The 17465-nt window shown below is 42.4% G+C and overlaps 1 protein-coding gene and 1 pseudogene across 1 annotated transcript; one reads left to right on the top strand and one right to left on the bottom strand.

The window, feature by feature from the left end:
* Window positions 1–4356: 4356 nt before the first annotated feature.
* On the bottom strand, window positions 4357–7859 carry LOC129512175 (protein SET-like; annotated as a pseudogene).
* Window positions 7860–10551: 2692 nt separating this feature from the next.
* Window positions 10552–16713, top strand: CUNH2orf92 (chromosome unknown C2orf92 homolog). The gene is made up of 4 exons (XM_055329439.1): window positions 10552–10618; window positions 13285–13380; window positions 14754–14904; window positions 16380–16713. The coding sequence occupies exons 1-4, from the start codon at window positions 10552–10554 to the stop codon at window positions 16513–16515; spliced, it is 450 nt and encodes a 149-aa protein (XP_055185414.1). The 3' UTR covers window positions 16516–16713.
* The last annotated feature ends 752 nt before the right edge of the window (window positions 16714–17465 follow it).

Here is a 17465-nt window from a genome sequence, read left to right as displayed (position 1 = left end):
GACATATGAAAAAGCCACAGCAACATCATACTCAATGATGAAAGTATGGATGTTTTTCCCCTAATATCAGGCATGAGACATTCTTGCTAATTCTTTCAACATAGACTGTAAGCCCTAGTAGACCAATTACACAAGAAAGAGAAATAGAAGGATCTAAAATGGATCCATAAAAAGTTCACAAAAAATTATTAGAGCTAAAAAATTAATTCTGATAGCCATTAATTTGTTCTCTAGAGTTAAGTCTGTTTCTTGATTTGCCTCTCTCTCTCTCTCTCTCTGTTTCCCCCCTTCTCTCCTTTGTTTTGTTTTTTAAATTCCGCATAGGAGTGAAATCATGTGGTAATCAAATGAAATCATTTGTCTTTCTCTGAATGATTTATTTCTCTTAATATAATACTGTCTAGCTCCATCTGAAAGTTTGCAGGATATAAAAACAACACAGAAAAATCATTTGTATTTCTATATTCTGATATGAATAGTCCAAAAAAAGAAAAGAAATAAAGAAAAATATTCTACTTACAATGGCATCAAAAAGATTAAAATACTTAGGAATACATTTAGCAAAGGAGGCAAATGACTTGTACACAGAAAGGGACAAAACATTGATGGAAGAAATGAAAGAAGATCTAAATAAATGGAAAGATATCCTATATTTATGGATTGAAAGACTTACTGTTGTAAAGATGACAATAGTCCCCAAAGTAATCTATAGATTCAGTGCAAATCCTATCAAAATTCCAATTGCTTTTTTTTTCAAAAATAGAAAAACTCATTCTGAAATTCCTATAGAATCTCAGTAGACCCAAAGTAATTAAAATAATTTTGAAACAGAAGAACATATTTGAGGGGCACCTGGGTGGCTCAGTTGGTTAAGCCTCTGACTCTTGGTTTCAGCTCAGGTCATGATTTCATGGGTTGTGGAACTGAGCCCTGCCTTGGGTTCTGTGCTTAGTGGGGGATCTGCTGAAGATTCTCTCTCTCCCTTTTCCTCTACACTCCACCCCCTCTAAAATAAATAAATAAATCTTAAAAAAAGAACAAAAATTTGGAAGAACCCCACTTCCTTATTCCAAGACTTACTATAAAACTACAGTGATTTAAAGAGTGTGATGCTGGCATAAGGCTCTCTAGATTATAGATCAATGGAATAGAATAGAGAGTCCAGAAATAAATGCATACATCCTTGGTCAGTTGATTTTCAACAAAGGTTCCAAGACCATTCAAGGAGAGAGAATAGTCTCTTAGACAATTTGTTCTGGGAAAGCTGGGTATTCATGTGAAAAAAAAATGAGGTTGAATCTTTATACTGTACACAAAAATTAAAACTCAACTGGGTGAAAGGCCTACATTTTTAGCTTAAACTTAAAATTCTAGAAAAAAACAGGAGAAAATCTTCATGACCTTGGATTAGGCAAAGGTGCATTTATTTTGACATCAAAAGCATAGGCAATAAAAGGAAAAATAGATAAATTGGACTTCAGTAAAATTAAAAACTGTGCATCAAGAAATACTGTCAATATAGTAAAAAGACAACCCACAGAATGGAAGTAAATATGTGCAAATCATATATCTGATAAGGAATTAAGATCTAGAATATATAGAGAATTCCTACAACTCAAAAACAAAACAAAACCAACTAACCAAACGACTCAATTTAAAAATGAATGAAGGACTCGAATAGACATTTTCACAGCTCTCAGGAGTGTAAGCACTGATGCCTCCCTCCACGTTAAGACCTATTGGGTGTTCTGATCACAGAGCTCTATGCCTGTTGGTCCTGTTTGGACATCTGTCTCTACACGGGACATAGACCTTTTTTCCAGGAGTTGTCTCATGTCAGGATTTCTGAGTTTGCCCTTCCTCCACGTGTGCTATTTATTAAAGAGGCTCCAGTAAATCTGCACTGAGTATCTGGCTGATTGAATGATGGATAGGTTATCATGATTGAATGAGTGAAGGGATGCAGATAGCTCTTGTAGCCTCCTACTGTGCTTTCAGGAATTCTCACCTGGGAATCAGAAAACTTTTCTTCTTCTTGCAGGAGCTCCATATCTCTGAATACCACCCTACATGTGTGGAAGGGGAGTGAGTGAGTGTGAAGATGGGTGTTTAGTTCAGGGTTTGGGAAGATCCCATCAACTCAGAAAGACCTACTGACCTGCCCAGCATCATGCTAGTGTTGGTCTTGGCATTGGTGGGCTACCAATAAACTCTCCAGGTTCTCTCTGAGCAACAATTCAGTATTGTGTAGGTCAACACATTCATCAGGGGAAGGGGCTGGTAACATGATGGCAAAGGCTAAGTACCTCTGCCAGATAGCTGACAAGTTGAGTAGAGATGGTTCATCCTCTCTGTACTATCTAAAATGGCACTGTTCTAGGTTAATAACATCTCATTTAAAAAAATTAACTTCCTTTTCAAAAAGGTACAAAGGTAATGTGTTTATGTGACCTCATGAATCAGTACAAAAATGAGTAAAGAAAAAGTTAATAGTCTTCTTGCTACACCCTATCAGCCAGGTGTGTATTCCTCCTCTCCATCTCTCTCCATGCCAGTAAATACGTATGTGCTTATGCAGAGATTTTTCTTGATTTTACTGCTTTTACAAAATTGGGATTATTTTCAATAGTGCAGTTTTCTCACCTTGGTTGGAAAGTGTTGGTTCTGGTGAATTAAAAAGTTTGGTATTTATACAAGTGATAGTCTCCTTATATATATGAAACTAAAACATTACATTTAATGCTGAAGTTCTATTTGATCTGTCTTTATTCCCTACCTTCTTAAAGATAACTATTTTGATTTAGTTTTTAAGATTTTATTTATTTATTTGAGAGAGAGAGAGAGAGAGAGAGAGAGAGTGTGTGTGTGTGTGTGTGTGTGTGCATGAGTAGGGAGAGGGGCAGAAGGAGAAGCTGACTCCCCACTGAGGGGGCAGGGAGCAGGATAATGTAGGGCTTGATCCTGGTACCCTGAGATCATGACCTGAGCTTCAGGCAGACAATCAACTGAGCCACCCAGGTGCCCCAACTATTTTAGTTTTCTTTTATCATACATTTACAGCCATGTATATATACTTGTAGAAATTGGGTAGCATTGTGTTAACAAATTTTTTTAAATAAAATGGGATCGTAGTATGAAAAAAATGGCAGTGGTGGCAAGCACTTATCATTTTGTATAAGTAAATTTGATAGTTAATTTTTTGGAGGTCCTTAAGCATGTATTCCAACAAGTGAGTAGACCACCCACCAATGTACTAACAGTCTTGAAAAAGGACTCAGAATATATACACTATGGATGGAATTTGTAAGGAATATTTTCCCTGGTTTTGCAAAGTAAACCTAGAAGGAACAATAATCTGCCATCCTCAGGGAAAAGTAGAAGCCTGAAAACTTTAAAAAGGAAAGAGATTTGTATATTTTAAAATATATAGCCACGAGGAATTAGGAACAGTTTATAAAGAGCCTTCTGACATTTAGAAACCTGTCCTGCTTTATTTTTTCCCTGGCAGACTTCACCCTATAAAAATATATGGGCCATCTTGAGGAAGTCTCAGAGGTGGGTCAGAATGACAGTAGGAGGAAGAAGAAAAATAATGACACTACATGTCATGAGGTTTGGGGCAAAGATTCTAGCTGCATAACTTTTTATGGGAAATATTTACTGCTCGAGACATCTGGTGCAATCCCACTTTTTCAGAAATGATTGTAGGAGGGACGCCTGGGTGGCTCAGGTTGTGATCCTGGGGTCCTGGGATCGAGTCCCACATAGGGGTCCCTGCAGGGAGCCTGCTTCTCCCTCTGCCTGTGTCTCTGCCTCTCTCTCTCTCTGTGTCTCATGAATAAATAAATAAAATAATTGTAGGAGTTAGGATTTCACTTCCCAAGACAAGGTATTTCAGAATATAATTTCATATTTCCTTTGAGCTTATATCATTTATTTACTGTATTTGTAGACTGCTTTAGGTACATACAAGAGAAAAATGTCAGTCCTCCATGGCTGGTATTAATATGCCTTTTTTACTTCACTTGAGATGATATTCTACACCAAGTGTTTTACAAGGTTCCACATGAGACATCGTTTGCTGAAGCAAGGACAGCAGGCAACTCAATTTCAAAGAGAGAAATGAAAGAAAGCAAGTATATGTCTTTAAAACTATAAATGCATATATTCCTAGAGGTCTATATATATTGTATTACATGTACAGTGCTATCATTTTAGCATTTGTTAAAATAGCTCCCTGTGTGGCAAAGACAAATGGAGAAATGAAGGAAAGAATTGTCTGAGAACCTCACTATAGCTTCTAAGTTTATGGTCTAAAATGTACCTGTCCCTCAGTTTTGGAGGAATCCTTGGAGTTCATGTATCAAGCAGGTTCTCACTTTCTGGAGGTTCAGAGGACAGGAACTGGAATTCCAAGTGGTGTTTAGTGTTCCTGACAATGGGAGCCTTGAGTAATGTAGTAACTTTATATTGAACACACTTAATATTTCCCGATGCATAGTTTTATACTTTGCTTAGCCCCTGGGGATAGCTGGTGCAGTCATTAGTACCCCATTCAATGGATAAGACCCAGGCCAAAAAAATTACTTGCACTAGACACACCAGTGGAATTAACAAAAATGAAAAAAAAAAAAACTCTTCCCAAAAGTAGCTTCGTATTATTATTTTTTTTAAAGTAGCAGTTTGAGAATTAAGACAGGTGTTTGACCATAGGTTGTAAGGATAGAATTGTATATCAAATTGCCAGGAGTATGTGAGAGTGCCCTGCACAGCAGAGTAAAGAGCACTGTGTTGGAATTTTGCATACAGATGTGAATTTCAGTTCCTCAGGTTTGTTTGCCACGGCATCTGCCTGGGCTCCCGCCTCTGCAGTCAGTAGCTAGCTGATGCCTCTCTCTACATCGACATATAAACTTTCAAATGTACATTCCCAGTACGAGTTGAATTCTATATTAGCATTGCAACACTTAAGACAAAATCGGGGGCAGCCCGGGGTGACTCAGCGGTGTAGCGCTGCTTTCGGCCCAGGGTGTGATCCTGGAGTCCCGGGATCAAGTCCCACATCAGGCTCCCTGCATGGAGCCTGCTTCTCCTTCTGCCTGTGTTTCTGCTTCTCTCTCTCTCAATTTCTCTCTCTGTCTCTCTCTCTCTGTCTCTATGAATAAATAAATAAAATCTTAAAAAAGAACATTAAAAAATAAAACAAAATAGGGACCCAAAGTGCTCATAAGTGTGTACTGATACAAATTTTTCTTTCATTTTTTCCCATAGGCTTCATCAAAGCAGCTAGTGTTGCTGGGTATTCTACTGAACCAAGATTTCTCCTTGGCAGCATGGACACAATTTCTATCAATGGTAAATGCAAACGGATATAATTAGAGTTGGGGGTCAATGACAGTAATACTTCTTCTTTTGCCTGAGTTTAGAACCAAATGTGAGACTGAGCTAAGGATGGAGCTCAGACTATCTTTTCTAGAAAACTTGGCTGGATAATGTGGGTGTTTCCCTTTGAATTTGGAAAAGTGACTAATCATGGATGAAGTTTACGATACCCACGGTTTCCCCAAACCCCTACCATGAGAGAGTTTCCTTCTGTAAAATTCACAGCATAGGGGAGCAGATAAGAATGTTTGCTTTCTGTAGGCAGAAGAATGCCAGAGAGAGAGAGAGAGAGAGAGAGAGGAGCTGCTGGCCATAGGCACCTGAATCCTCCTCCTAAACTTACCTGTGAAGTCCCTTTCTACCCTGAAAGCAGGGACTGGTGAGGGGTAAGCACATTCCTGAAGTGATACTCCAGACAAGTTCTCTCCCTCCTCACCATGGGGAGTGTGGGAAGTGCTCCCCTTTAGCTGATGGGCAAAGACTCATCTCACAGACTCGATCATGGTGGAGGCAGAATGGCTCTGAGGACAGGATGAGGAATTAGCATCCCATGAAGCATTTCTTCCCTAAGCAGATATAAAATTTTATTTTATTATTATTATTTTTTTGTGTACACATTTAGTTTTATTGTAACAAAGCAACTTGTACACTTTTAACGTTTAAAACTGAGCATCTTTCCTTTCCAGTGAAACAAAAAGAAAATTTAGAAATAAACAGGAACAAAATTACAATAGAGAATGTCAATTCCAAATAAAATCCTGCAGGTTCTGCTGATTCTCCCATCGAGTGACAGGGCTCAAGTCATCATTAGGAGAGTTTTATTTTAAAAGTGTCATCTTGGGATCCCTGGGTGGCGCAGTGGTTTGGCGCCTGCCTTTGGCCCGGGGCGCGATCCTGGAGACCCGGGATCGAGTCCCATGTCGGGCTCCCGGTGCATGGAGCCTGCTTCTCCCTCTGCCTGTGTCTCTGCCTCTCTCTCTCTGTGCGACTATCATAAAAAAAAAAAAGTGTCATCTTAAACTGCAAGGATGTCCGTTAAACATCACAATTAAATATGCCAAAGGAGAAGCCATGTTGTCAAAATGCTTACTTAACCCACCCAAACATCTCAAACCCACCCTTTCCTGACCTTCTACAATCTCTGAGCCCAATATACAGAGAAAGGAGGGAAAAAGCTAGAATTCTATGTACTGCTACACAGGGGCCTAGCACCCTCCAGCTTCCAGCAGAGCTAAGGGAGCAGGTTTTTCTTTTTTCCCACAGAGCACGGTGGTGTTGATTCCATAAAATTTTTGTTGAGACAGGAAGGGATAAAAATGAATTTGGAACAGAAAGGGGTAGAGATTCTTTTCCCGCTGTATTCTGCTCAAGGTATTTACCCGCAAAATAAGTTGAGAACCATGGTATAAAGGGAGAGAAAAGAGACTTCAAAAAACAGGGCAAATGAGCACAGAAGAAGGGGGTAAAAAAAAAAAGAGATGCAACTTGCTCCCAGGGACTAGAGAAAATTAAAAAAGGAAGGTTGGAATTCATCCGTGTTCCACTAGTCATCTTCTCCTTCATCCTCCTCTCCTCCCCCCATCATCATCTTCATCTTCTTCACCTTCTCCTCATGTCCTTTATCAATATCTTCCAATCCTCCTCCCTCCTCCTCCTCTTTCTCCTCCTCCTCTTCTTCTTCTTCTTCTTCTTCTTCTTCTTCTTCTTCTTCTTCTTTTCTTCTTTCTTCTTTCTTCTTCTCTTTCCCCTTCTTCATTATCCACATCGGGAACCAAGTAGTACTGTAATGGATTTGGCCAAATATCATCTTTGATGACCTCTCCTACCTCATCTGCACCTGCATCAGAAGGGTCAGTAAATCAGGTGAAGAAGCTCTCTGGTTCCTCATACTGTCTCTTCCTGCTGGCTTTATTCTGCATTTGACTTGAACATTTCGTCAGATCCTTTCCAGATTTCCATTTGATTTCAGTGGACTTTGAAGATGGATCACCACCTCTCATTCAGATGAAATTCTTTGGAGAGAACTTTATTTTCAAAGTAAGGGTTTTCATCAAAATAAAAATCTATTCTGTAACCTGATTTAATATCTTCAAATTCTGTCACTTCAACTCTTGTCAAATAGAGCAGTGCCTCTTCATCCTCCTCCCCAAGCAGTGCAGACACTTGTGGATGGTTGACAAATATTGTTGCCCCAAAATTGGGGATTTTGGTAATCAATTCCGACCTCTTCTGAAAAAATGGTTGGCAGAGTTTGTTATATGTCTGTCCTACTTTCAAAATCTCCTCACTGGCTTGTTCATTAAGTCTATTTCATTTTGTACTTCATCAATATGTTCAACTGTTTCTTACCGTTCTTTTTCTCCCTTCAGCAAGTGCTGAGAGGTTGATGTCTCCTCCAGCTTGGGGGCAGGAGGCAGCCTCGGTTTTTTGGGTTGCTTTGTTTGAGGCGTCAATAAGGACTGGAGTTTAGAGGCCATTCTGTGAGGAAACTCCACGAAACCAGGAGAGAGAGAGGCACATCTGGAAGAAGCTCCAATTACTAGATATAAAATTTTAAAAGGAAAAATAGGCTAATTTTGTCACTGTCCAAGCTGGCAAATATGTGGTCTTTCCTGGGTGTAAGAATGTGGACTAGGTCAGTGGTTCCCAACTCTGACCGTGCATCAACCATGGAGAAGAGATTAATCATAAACCCTTATTTCTGGTACCCAACAAGAGTTTCTGAAAGTGGAGTCCAGGGTTCTGCACATTTATGGGTATTTTCTGAGTGATTTGCTTATGGGAAGCATTTGGAACCATTGACCTAGTTTTTGGAGATTAATTTATACAGAATTCACTTTAAAATGAATGCCTCTAATATTCCTGAGTTTGTCCTATACATTTCCATCTGTGAATTTCATGATAATCATAAATTCAATGTGGTTAGTGTCTCTTTCGTACCTAGGTCTACACAAGGAGATGTGAGAGGGTGATTTTATACTGAAAACCACATACAGGCTAGAATGATTTCATCAACAGAGACAGGTCATGCTGTTTTTCTCTGAAGTGGCTATACCGTTTATTAAAAAGTCCATTTGTGCTCCAGTGATCTGAGATACCTCCTTTCTCTTATACTAAATTCCCACATGTCCTGGGTCTGTTCTTGGGCTTTCTATCCTAACCACTGGCTTAGAGGTTTCTGTATACAAACTGTTTTAATTACAGAGACTGAAATAGTATGTTTAAGTGCCTTATGAGACTAGTCCCTTCTTTGCAGTTTTTGTTTGTTCGGTGTTTTCCTGGCTATTTTTCCGTGTTTGCTTTTGCACAGGAACTTTAGTATCAATTTGTGTAACTTCATTAGAAGTTGTTGATATTTTTATTAGCATTGCATTAAATTTATTATATAATATTCACTTTGGAAAAACTGATGGTAAGTCATTCTGGGCTGGAAATGGGGATGTCTTCCCATTTCTTCGGGTTTACTTTTGGCTCTTTCAGTGTGTGATTTTTCTCCCTTATTGGAGCTTGACTCAGTGCTTGAAGTACAAAATGGATTTATTTTCCTCTATCTTTCCAGACCCTCAAGGTGTACAGTGGACAATCTAAGCTAGATATGGAGCCCATTCCTTTTTTTTTAAAGATTTTATTTATTTATTCATGAGAGACAGAGGCAGAGATATAGGCAGAGGGAGAAGCAGGCTTCCCTGTGGGGAGCCCGATGTGGGACTCAATCCCAGGACCCCGGGATCACAACCTGAGCCAAAGGCAGAAGCTCAACAACTGAGCCACCCAGGTTCACCCCCTTCTTTTATAAATATATTTTTTAAATTTTTATTTATTTATGATAGTCACACACACAGAGAGAGAGAGAGAAAGAGGCAGAGACATAGGCAGAGGGAGAAGCAGGCTCCATGCACCGGGAGCCCGACGTGGGATTCGATCCCGGGTCTCCAGGATCGAGCCCTGGGCCAAAGGCAGGCGCTAAACCGCTACGCCACCCAGGGATCCCCCCCTTCTTTTACATAAAGGATCACCTTACAAATTAATCATTATACTCCTCTTGATAATCCATGATATTGAGTTTCTAGGAGCTTCACAATTATTTTTTTTTTTAATTTTTATGAGCCTCACAATTAGAAGAAACAAGTAGATTAGGAAAACTTCCCTTGGGACTATAATGTCAGGTTGGATCATTTGAACTTAATGTTTTTTTGTAGGTCAAAAATTGTTAAAGGGTGCCTGAGTGGCTCATTCAGATAAGCTGAACCCTTGATTTCAGCTCAGGTCATGATCTCAGGGTCATGAGATGGTATCCTGTGTTGGGCTTGGTGCTCAAGCAGGGAGTCAGCTTGGAATTCTTTCTCTCCCTCTACCCCCCCCCCCCGCTCCCTGTCTGTCTCTAAAATAAATAAACAAACAAATAAATAAATACATCTTTTAAAAAATGGTCAGATATCTCTAATTTCATATGATTCAACCTCAACATGTGGTTCAATCATTTAGGGGTCTCTGCTCAATGGTATGGGTCACATACCCAAGTCCAGGCTTCCTATAGAGTGTAGATGCCTTTGTAAAGGTGTTACTTCTGGGTAGCCCAGGTGGCTCAGTGGTTTAGCGCCGCCTTTGGCCCAGGACATGATCCTGGAGTCCCGGGATTGAGTCCCACATCGGGCTCCCTGCATGGAGCCTGCTTCTCCCTCTGCCTGTGTCTCTGCCTCTCTCTCTCTCTCTCTCCCCCTCTGTGTGTGTGTGTGTCTCTCATGAATAAATAAATAAAATATTTTTAAAAAGGTGTTACTTCTCTCCATCCACAAAATTAGAGGTAGCTGATTAAAATCCTTATGTTTATATGGAAAAAAGCAAATGTTTTCGTTATTCAGCTATCTTCTTTGGAATTTCATTTCTATTGACATTTTAAAATAGGCCCACAAATTCTTTGCTACCTCTCCTTTTGAAAAGTGGAGCTTAATGCCCCTCTCCTTGAGTGTGGGCTGGACTTACTGACTTGCTGCTTCTAATGAATAGAATATGAGAGAGGTGATGGTGTGCTACTTCATAGATTAGGTCATAAAAGACATTGTGGTTTCTGCCCAGCTATCTCTTATATTGCTCACTTTGGGGTAAGTCGGTTGCCATATCGTGAGAACATTCCAGCAGTATCCACTCACTTAACGAGAGGCCCTTGTGATGAGGAACTGGGCCCTCCTGTCTACAGCCAATGGAGAGGTGAGGCCTTCTGGCAACAGCTGTGTGAGTGAGCCATCTTGGAAGCGGACCCTTTGGTGCTAGTCAGCCTTCAAATGACTGCAGTCTTGGCCAACAAATTAGGCTTAGCTGGGTGGTTCTGGCTCAGAATCTCTCATGAGGTTGCAGTCAAGAATCTTCAAGACTCTTCTCTCACTCAAGACCTCGCTATTAGTCTCCTATCTGGTGAGAGGTGCTATGCCAGGAGTAGAGAGCTGAATGAGACACTTGTGTCCTTCAAGAGCTCACTGTTAATAGGAAGTCAGTGTCATCAGTAATTCTTAGCTATAAATATGCTAAAATGGAAGATACTTAAAAGCGTTTCAGATTGTATTTGCATGGAGCTTTGGTAGACAAAAGAGAGGCTAGTCTGTTTACTGACTTTTTGAGGAGAGAGAGTGAATTAAGAAGAGACCCTCCGCCCCCCGCCGCAGGCAATAGTCAAGTTCACATCACACAAGAAGAGAAAGCTGACCAGGCCCCTCTTCAGAGGCCAGGAGCTGCTCTGAAGCTATTCTGCTGGACCAGGAAATCCAGACTACACAAATCTTCTTTAGCAGCAGTGACTATTCCCCAAAAAAATTAGTGGTAAAAAGGGCTGGGTAGGAAGATGGCTGAGGAAATGAATTTTTTTTTTTGAGAAGTGAAGTGTTGTATTAATGTGTGCACAGGTGTGCAGCAAGTTCCAGCTATTATTGATTTAGCTCCACTGAAGGGAATCTAGTTCTTAGTTAACAGTACAGCATTAATTAATAGCAAATTAATATCAAAGTCTCATTTCAATGCCAGTTTCCTAAGAGGAAAAGAGAGAGAAATTATGATGTAATTTTTCAACTTTTCCTTGAACACAAAGCCAAAATTTCTTGGCACTGGGGTCATTTAACACAGTATTACCAGGCCCAGGATGTGACCGGTTGGCACTTGAATTGAGTCTGGATGTGGCGATTCGCTTGTCCTTGCTCCTGTAATAGGCTGCTACTTCCCTCATAGTTAATGATTTTCTATAGTTGAAATGAAGTTTGGAAACTGACTATATTTGGCAAAACTTGGTAACTGTGCTTATTTTGTCCTGCAGAAAAAAAATCCGACAAGTGATCAAAATCACAACCCATATTGATGATTAATTGTAGACAGTGGCTCCTAATTCTGGTTTTGTTTTTGTGGTTACAGTGGCAAGGAGAGAAAAATTTGTGTTCAAGTGATGAGTCTATCTTTTTCACACCTGTATGAAAGAGCAAGGCCAATGTAACCCCTTAGTGGACTAACTCTATATTGTCCAGAGTTTTCTGTGTATCTGTGATTGTTAATCTCTTGACTCTGATTTGACAAGCTGGCATTTTCAAAATCAGGTAATTAAGACTCATGTTAAGTTGCAAGTTTTCTCTGACAAGGTCTCAGATACAAGTGAATCAAAGACAGCCAGTGGCAGAGTTAGGATGCTAATATTTCTGATTTTCAATCCTGCCTGTTTCTACTAGACCATTCTGCAGCCCCTCTCCCAATAAATGTATATTTCAGTTTAGTTCACTCTTCTGTCTTGCCCTTGCCATTTAAGAAAACATTTTTATAGTACTTTGTGGTTTATAAGTAGTTTCTATGAATGTTATGCTGGTTGTGAGGTAGGTCTTATTACTTCTTTTTTTTCTTTTTTTAAAAGATATTTATTTATTTATTTATTTATTTATTTATTTATTTATTTATTCATGAGAGACACAGAAAGAGAGGCAGAGACATAGGCAGAGGGAGAAGCAGGCTCCCTGTGGGGAGCCCAATGTGGGACTTGATCCCAGGACCCTGGGATCACATCCTGAGCCAAAGGCAGACAGTCAACCACTGGGTCACCCAGCTGCCTCAGGTCTTACTATTTCTGTCTTATGCCGGTGGTATGGGGGTCAGAGAGGCTCAGCAATTGACTGAAAGATTCTCTCGAGGTCCTCTCAGATGGTGGTCCCTGACCAGTAGCATCAGTGTCACTTGGGAGGTGGGGGGTGGGGGTTAGGAGTCTTGAGAAATGCACATTCTCAGGCCTCCTTAAACCTACTGAATCAGAAACTCTAGGGTGGGGCCCAGTGGTCTGTCTTTTAAGGCCTCCTGGTGATTTGGATGCACATCAAGTGTGAGAAGCATAGCCTCACCCTATGGATGGGTCACCCAGGAATTTGTTAGATTGAAAAAATAATAACAAAACATTGATGTACATTTTGACTTTTCTCCAAAGTCCTCCCTAACTGCTCACTTTGGTTCTACAGAAAGTTATTTTTTTAAAAAGATTTTATGTATTTCTTTATTTGAGAGAGAGAGAGGGAGAGAGAGAGTGAGTAGGGGAGGAACAGAGAGAGAGGAACAAGCAGACTTTGCATTGAGCATGGATCCTGCTGTAGGGCTCGAACCCACAACCCCAAGATCATTACCTGAGCAGAAATCAAGACTTGGCTGCTTACCTGGCCGAGCCACCCAGGCATCCCTAGAGGAAGTTATTTTTATCATAAAAATAGAACTAATCAGGGGCACCTGGCTGGCTCTGTCATTAGAGCCTGTGACTCTAGATCTTGGGTTTGTAAATTTGAGCCCCATGTTGAGTAGAGATTACTTAAAAAAAATAACGCTAATTACAGGCCAATGGTTAATTTTAGATGAACATATTTTGTCTTTTGTCTTCTGTATATCACAATTCAGGGAGGAGGGATAAGGAACCCTCTCTCTTCAATGGGAATATAAATGAGCGGCTTACTACTGGTGATGAAGAAGGATTTCAAGAAGCAGTTAGGACAGGTAACGATATGTATAGTGTAAGTTAAATGAGACCCGGAAGTACAGATAACACCAGAATGCATCTGTGCCTTTCATGGTATTTTAACAGAGTAGATGTCAGCGCACCTTTAATTTATCCACAAAAGCATCCGATATCCTGTTAAAAAGATGAATTAAAGTATCTCTGGTAATTTGACCACCTTTTCAAAAAGATGCTGCTTTTAGTTGTTTCTACACAGCCAAGGTCATTCCTAACATGGGCATCATCTTCTGAGCCTCTGCCATTATTGCACTGAGGCTTCCTAACAAGCAGGAGGGATTAAATCCAAATATTGACCTCTGATCTTCAACCTTGGATGACCTGAGCCTGGGCCCATTCAGAACGAGTAGAAACTTGTCCATCATGGTACCAAGCGCAGTACACTCCTCCACGTGGCCTCTCGCTATCAAAAGTACAACTGGTTGTCACTTTCTAACTTGAAAAAAATAAATGCTGACTTATTCCAACAGAATAACAGCCCTTAGAGTTGCTTGGTGCTGCTGCCTCTCTCCGTAGCACAAATGAAAGTGGCAAATTGGACGTTTCCAGTTTTCTCCCCATAGCCCAAGATGGCCCTTGGCCAGCATCCCCCTGCCTGTATTGCTAGGCACCCCTCAGTGGTTTTCCACACCAAACCATCCAGTTCCTGTCATGGAATGTTTGTGCTCCATTGCCCTGATTCCTCCTTTTGTCACATTACAAATGGAGTGATAGAAGCTCTAGGATTCCTTGATGTCAGCTGGGGTCTCTAGTTAATGCTACCAAGCCCACACTTGGTGGCATTCCCAACCTACCCTCAAGATTTCTGCAAGTCCCTACAGTCCGTAAGAGCTCAAGATCGTCTGGCAGAGTGTTTACACTTGTGCGTGAAATTCCCCCAAACCTATGCACTTGAGGCTGATTATATATATGGTGGGAACCTGAAGCTGGGATAGTGGGGTGATGGGGGGAAGCTTCATACTGAATATTTGACTCCATTGTTTTCAGTAGCCATTGCAGAACTTTCTACTTCCTCGGGGGCCCCTGCCTTCTCCTTCCATCTGACCTCTCCTCTGTTCTTCTCCTCCTGCAAACTGTACCTTGTTGTCCCTTCTTGGGGAAGAAGCTTGGCTGCTTGCTGGCTCATATCCTCAGCATCTCACCTCCACCACCAAACAGCATCTGATGTCACTGCCAGACAATATATGAATGTATTATCTTAAGGCCAGTTTCTTCTTCAAGAGGACTTCTGAAGTCAGCAACTAAAATTACTAAGGTTTTCAGATCTGCTGGAAGCCGAGCTAATAGGATGTCCTTGCAGATCTGTCAAGGGCTGTCTCTTTCTGTTTACTTTGCCATGTGTCTTTTCATCTAGATACTCAAGATAAAAATGTGCCATGTACGCAGCTTCTGCACTTTCTCCAGAGGAACATCATCCTTGCCGCTGCCTCGGTGGCGGGAATCCTCGTGGTCACAACGTTGTTCCTGCTGGCATTGACCACGTGCATCAGGAGGAAACGGCCATTGTGAGTGGCTCTTAGCTCCCATTTGCTTCGAAGAATTCATGGGTATTTGTGACAATGGAGCCCCAGAGCTTCTTGCTAATCCTGGAGTTAGGAGGAAGGCAGGGACATCTAAGCTTGGTTGTGTAGTCATAAAGTACAATGGCCCAGGCTATGAATTTTTAAGCATTGTCTTGGTGGTTTTTTTTTTTTAAGATTTTTTTATTCATTTATGACAGAGACAGAGAGAGAGGCAGAGACACAGGCAGAGGGAGAAGCAGGCTCCATGCAGGGAGCCCGATGTGGGACTTGATCCCGGGTTTCCAGGATCACATCCCAGGCCGAAGGTGGCGCTAAACCACTGGGGTTGCCCTGCCTTGGTGGTTTTGATGCGTAGCTGGGTATGGCTTGGACCCTGCTTGGCTCTAAAGACCTTAGGTTAGGCTATACCTATTTCCACACTGAGGGCCACTAAATGAGGAGATGGTACAGCCTCTGGCTGAAAGATTGGAAAATAAAAATATGAGGGCAGGGTGGGATGAGGCTGTGGAGGAGACCAGCTCAGGGCTATTTGGCCTGTTCACAATGGGTCAGCAGTATTGGTTGTTAGAATATTGAAAGATCCCTCCACTGGTCCTTCCCAGGACCTCCCACAGACTTCCCAGTCTTCCCCAGGATCCTGCAAATGAAGGGTTAATGCCTGGCCCAGCAATGGCCCTCCAGGGCTCTGTTCTGACAGTAGCTACTTTATTTGACTACTGTCTGTCTGTAGCACTTATTAAATATATCAATTATCCACCCCCCTCCCCCCGCCATGAGAGGGCTCTGGCACAGTGGCCACAACCATGGGTAGGCACTAGAAAGTAAATGGCTTACAAGATTAAGCATTTGCAGTAATAGCACCTTGAAATTATGTGCCTCCATCTGTATCTCTTGAGACACACTGCTTAATCACAGGGAAAAGCAGCTTCCGAAGGCCCCTCGGGTCCTCCCTAATACCGCATTGTGTGTTTGTCCTGTCCACAGGGAAAGGCGGCTGTGGTGTGGCATGGGAGGGTGAAGTGTCCCACCCCACCCAGTTTGGAGATAACAGTACTTAAATCTGCCCACAAGAGTGATGGAAGATTTAAAGAGCTTCTGGAAATAAGCTTGACCCACTTCACAGTTCTTACTGGGGCTTATCTAATCAGATTTGTCACTTCCCTTCTGTGCCTCTTGGAGGTATCAGAAGTGGTCAAGACTGTGCTTCCGTCCCACAGAGGCAATCTGTGGAGAGCCTGTGTTATCAGAAAGTAGAGGAAAGGAGTTTCCCAGAGGCTTTCTGGTGCCCAGAGGCAAAAGAAATTTCACACATGACAGACCTCCCTGATGGGAAGTAGAATGCTCACCCCTCAGAAACAGCCCCCTATATCACCAGCCAATGAGTAGACAGTAGGAATTCCTGTCCAAAAATATGGACAGAAAACCAAAAAAATATGGTTTTGTGTCTTTTATTTTAGACATCCTCCAGCAAACACGACGTATAATGTTTTTATTATGAGTGGGAAGTCTTGGTGGCAAAAGTATCAAGAAAAGAATCTCAGAAAACACAGCGATAAACAGAAACAGTTGTTGAAGAGCAAGTCCCTTATCTAAGCCAGGTGGTGTGGCCAGGCAACGCAGGACTGGAAGCTGTGGTGCCAAGCAATTCTCCATCCAGACACTGTGGAGAGGCATTTGGATTTCTGGCTGTGAGGTGTGCTCTACAAAATGTTTACCTTCTCAGTGCGATCTTGAATGGACCAAGCAACAAACGTTTTACCGCAGGATGCTTGTAGTGTGGTGCGGCACTCATGGCTAGTGCAGGAGACTCAGCACATTTGCAGGAGGACAAACCTGACCAACTCTGGGTTGACTGATTTATTAAAGCATCAATTCTCTGATTCAGCCATTCAGAGAGCAGGTATTAATTGAGCACCTGATATGTAGACAATCTCAAAATACATGAGGCAACCAAAGATGCTGGAAGCAGGCCTGGCCCTGGCAGGTTTCCAGGAGAGGGCAGACAGCTGGCTGAAACTCTGTGGTGGTGGACTGAGGCCTCTAAGCTCAATGGCAGGAAGGGTCGGGAGAGGAGAAGGGTGGGGGACGCCTGGTGTTTCAGGAGCACGGAGAGGCTGCCAGTGTAGCTCAGCAGCCCGGGGCCCTGCACTGGAAGGCGGTGTCAGCAGAGAGGGAGCCCTCTCTGCAGGGGCGGGGACGCAGGGGCCTGCCCCAGGGCTGGGCAGGGGCGCCTGGGTTCTGCAGCCTCCCCTTGGTCTGCGCCCCAAGCGGCTGCACACCCTCTGCGGCCCCCGGGGGGACTGCGATGGGGGGAGGCCACAGGGAGAGGACCCCCATGACAGTCGGGGAGCGGGAGGGCCGTGGCCTCCGCAGAGGGTCCGGGTCCAGGCGAGCGAGGGCATGGGCCTTGCCTGGCTGGAAGGCATCGGGGTGGGGGGTTCGCCTGGGTGTGAACCGGGCTCTAGGGAGGCAGGTGCCTCAGGAGGCGGGTCAGGGGGTGCACATCAGAGGGACCTGCGGGGCCCGAGGGCAGCTGGAGGAGA

This window comes from Nyctereutes procyonoides, unplaced genomic scaffold, assembly GCF_905146905.1.
Source record: "Nyctereutes procyonoides isolate TBG_1078 unplaced genomic scaffold, NYPRO_anot_genome, whole genome shotgun sequence".
Taxonomy (NCBI): Eukaryota; Metazoa; Chordata; class Mammalia; order Carnivora; family Canidae; genus Nyctereutes; species Nyctereutes procyonoides.
This window is presented reverse-complemented; position numbering and strand designations above follow the sequence as displayed.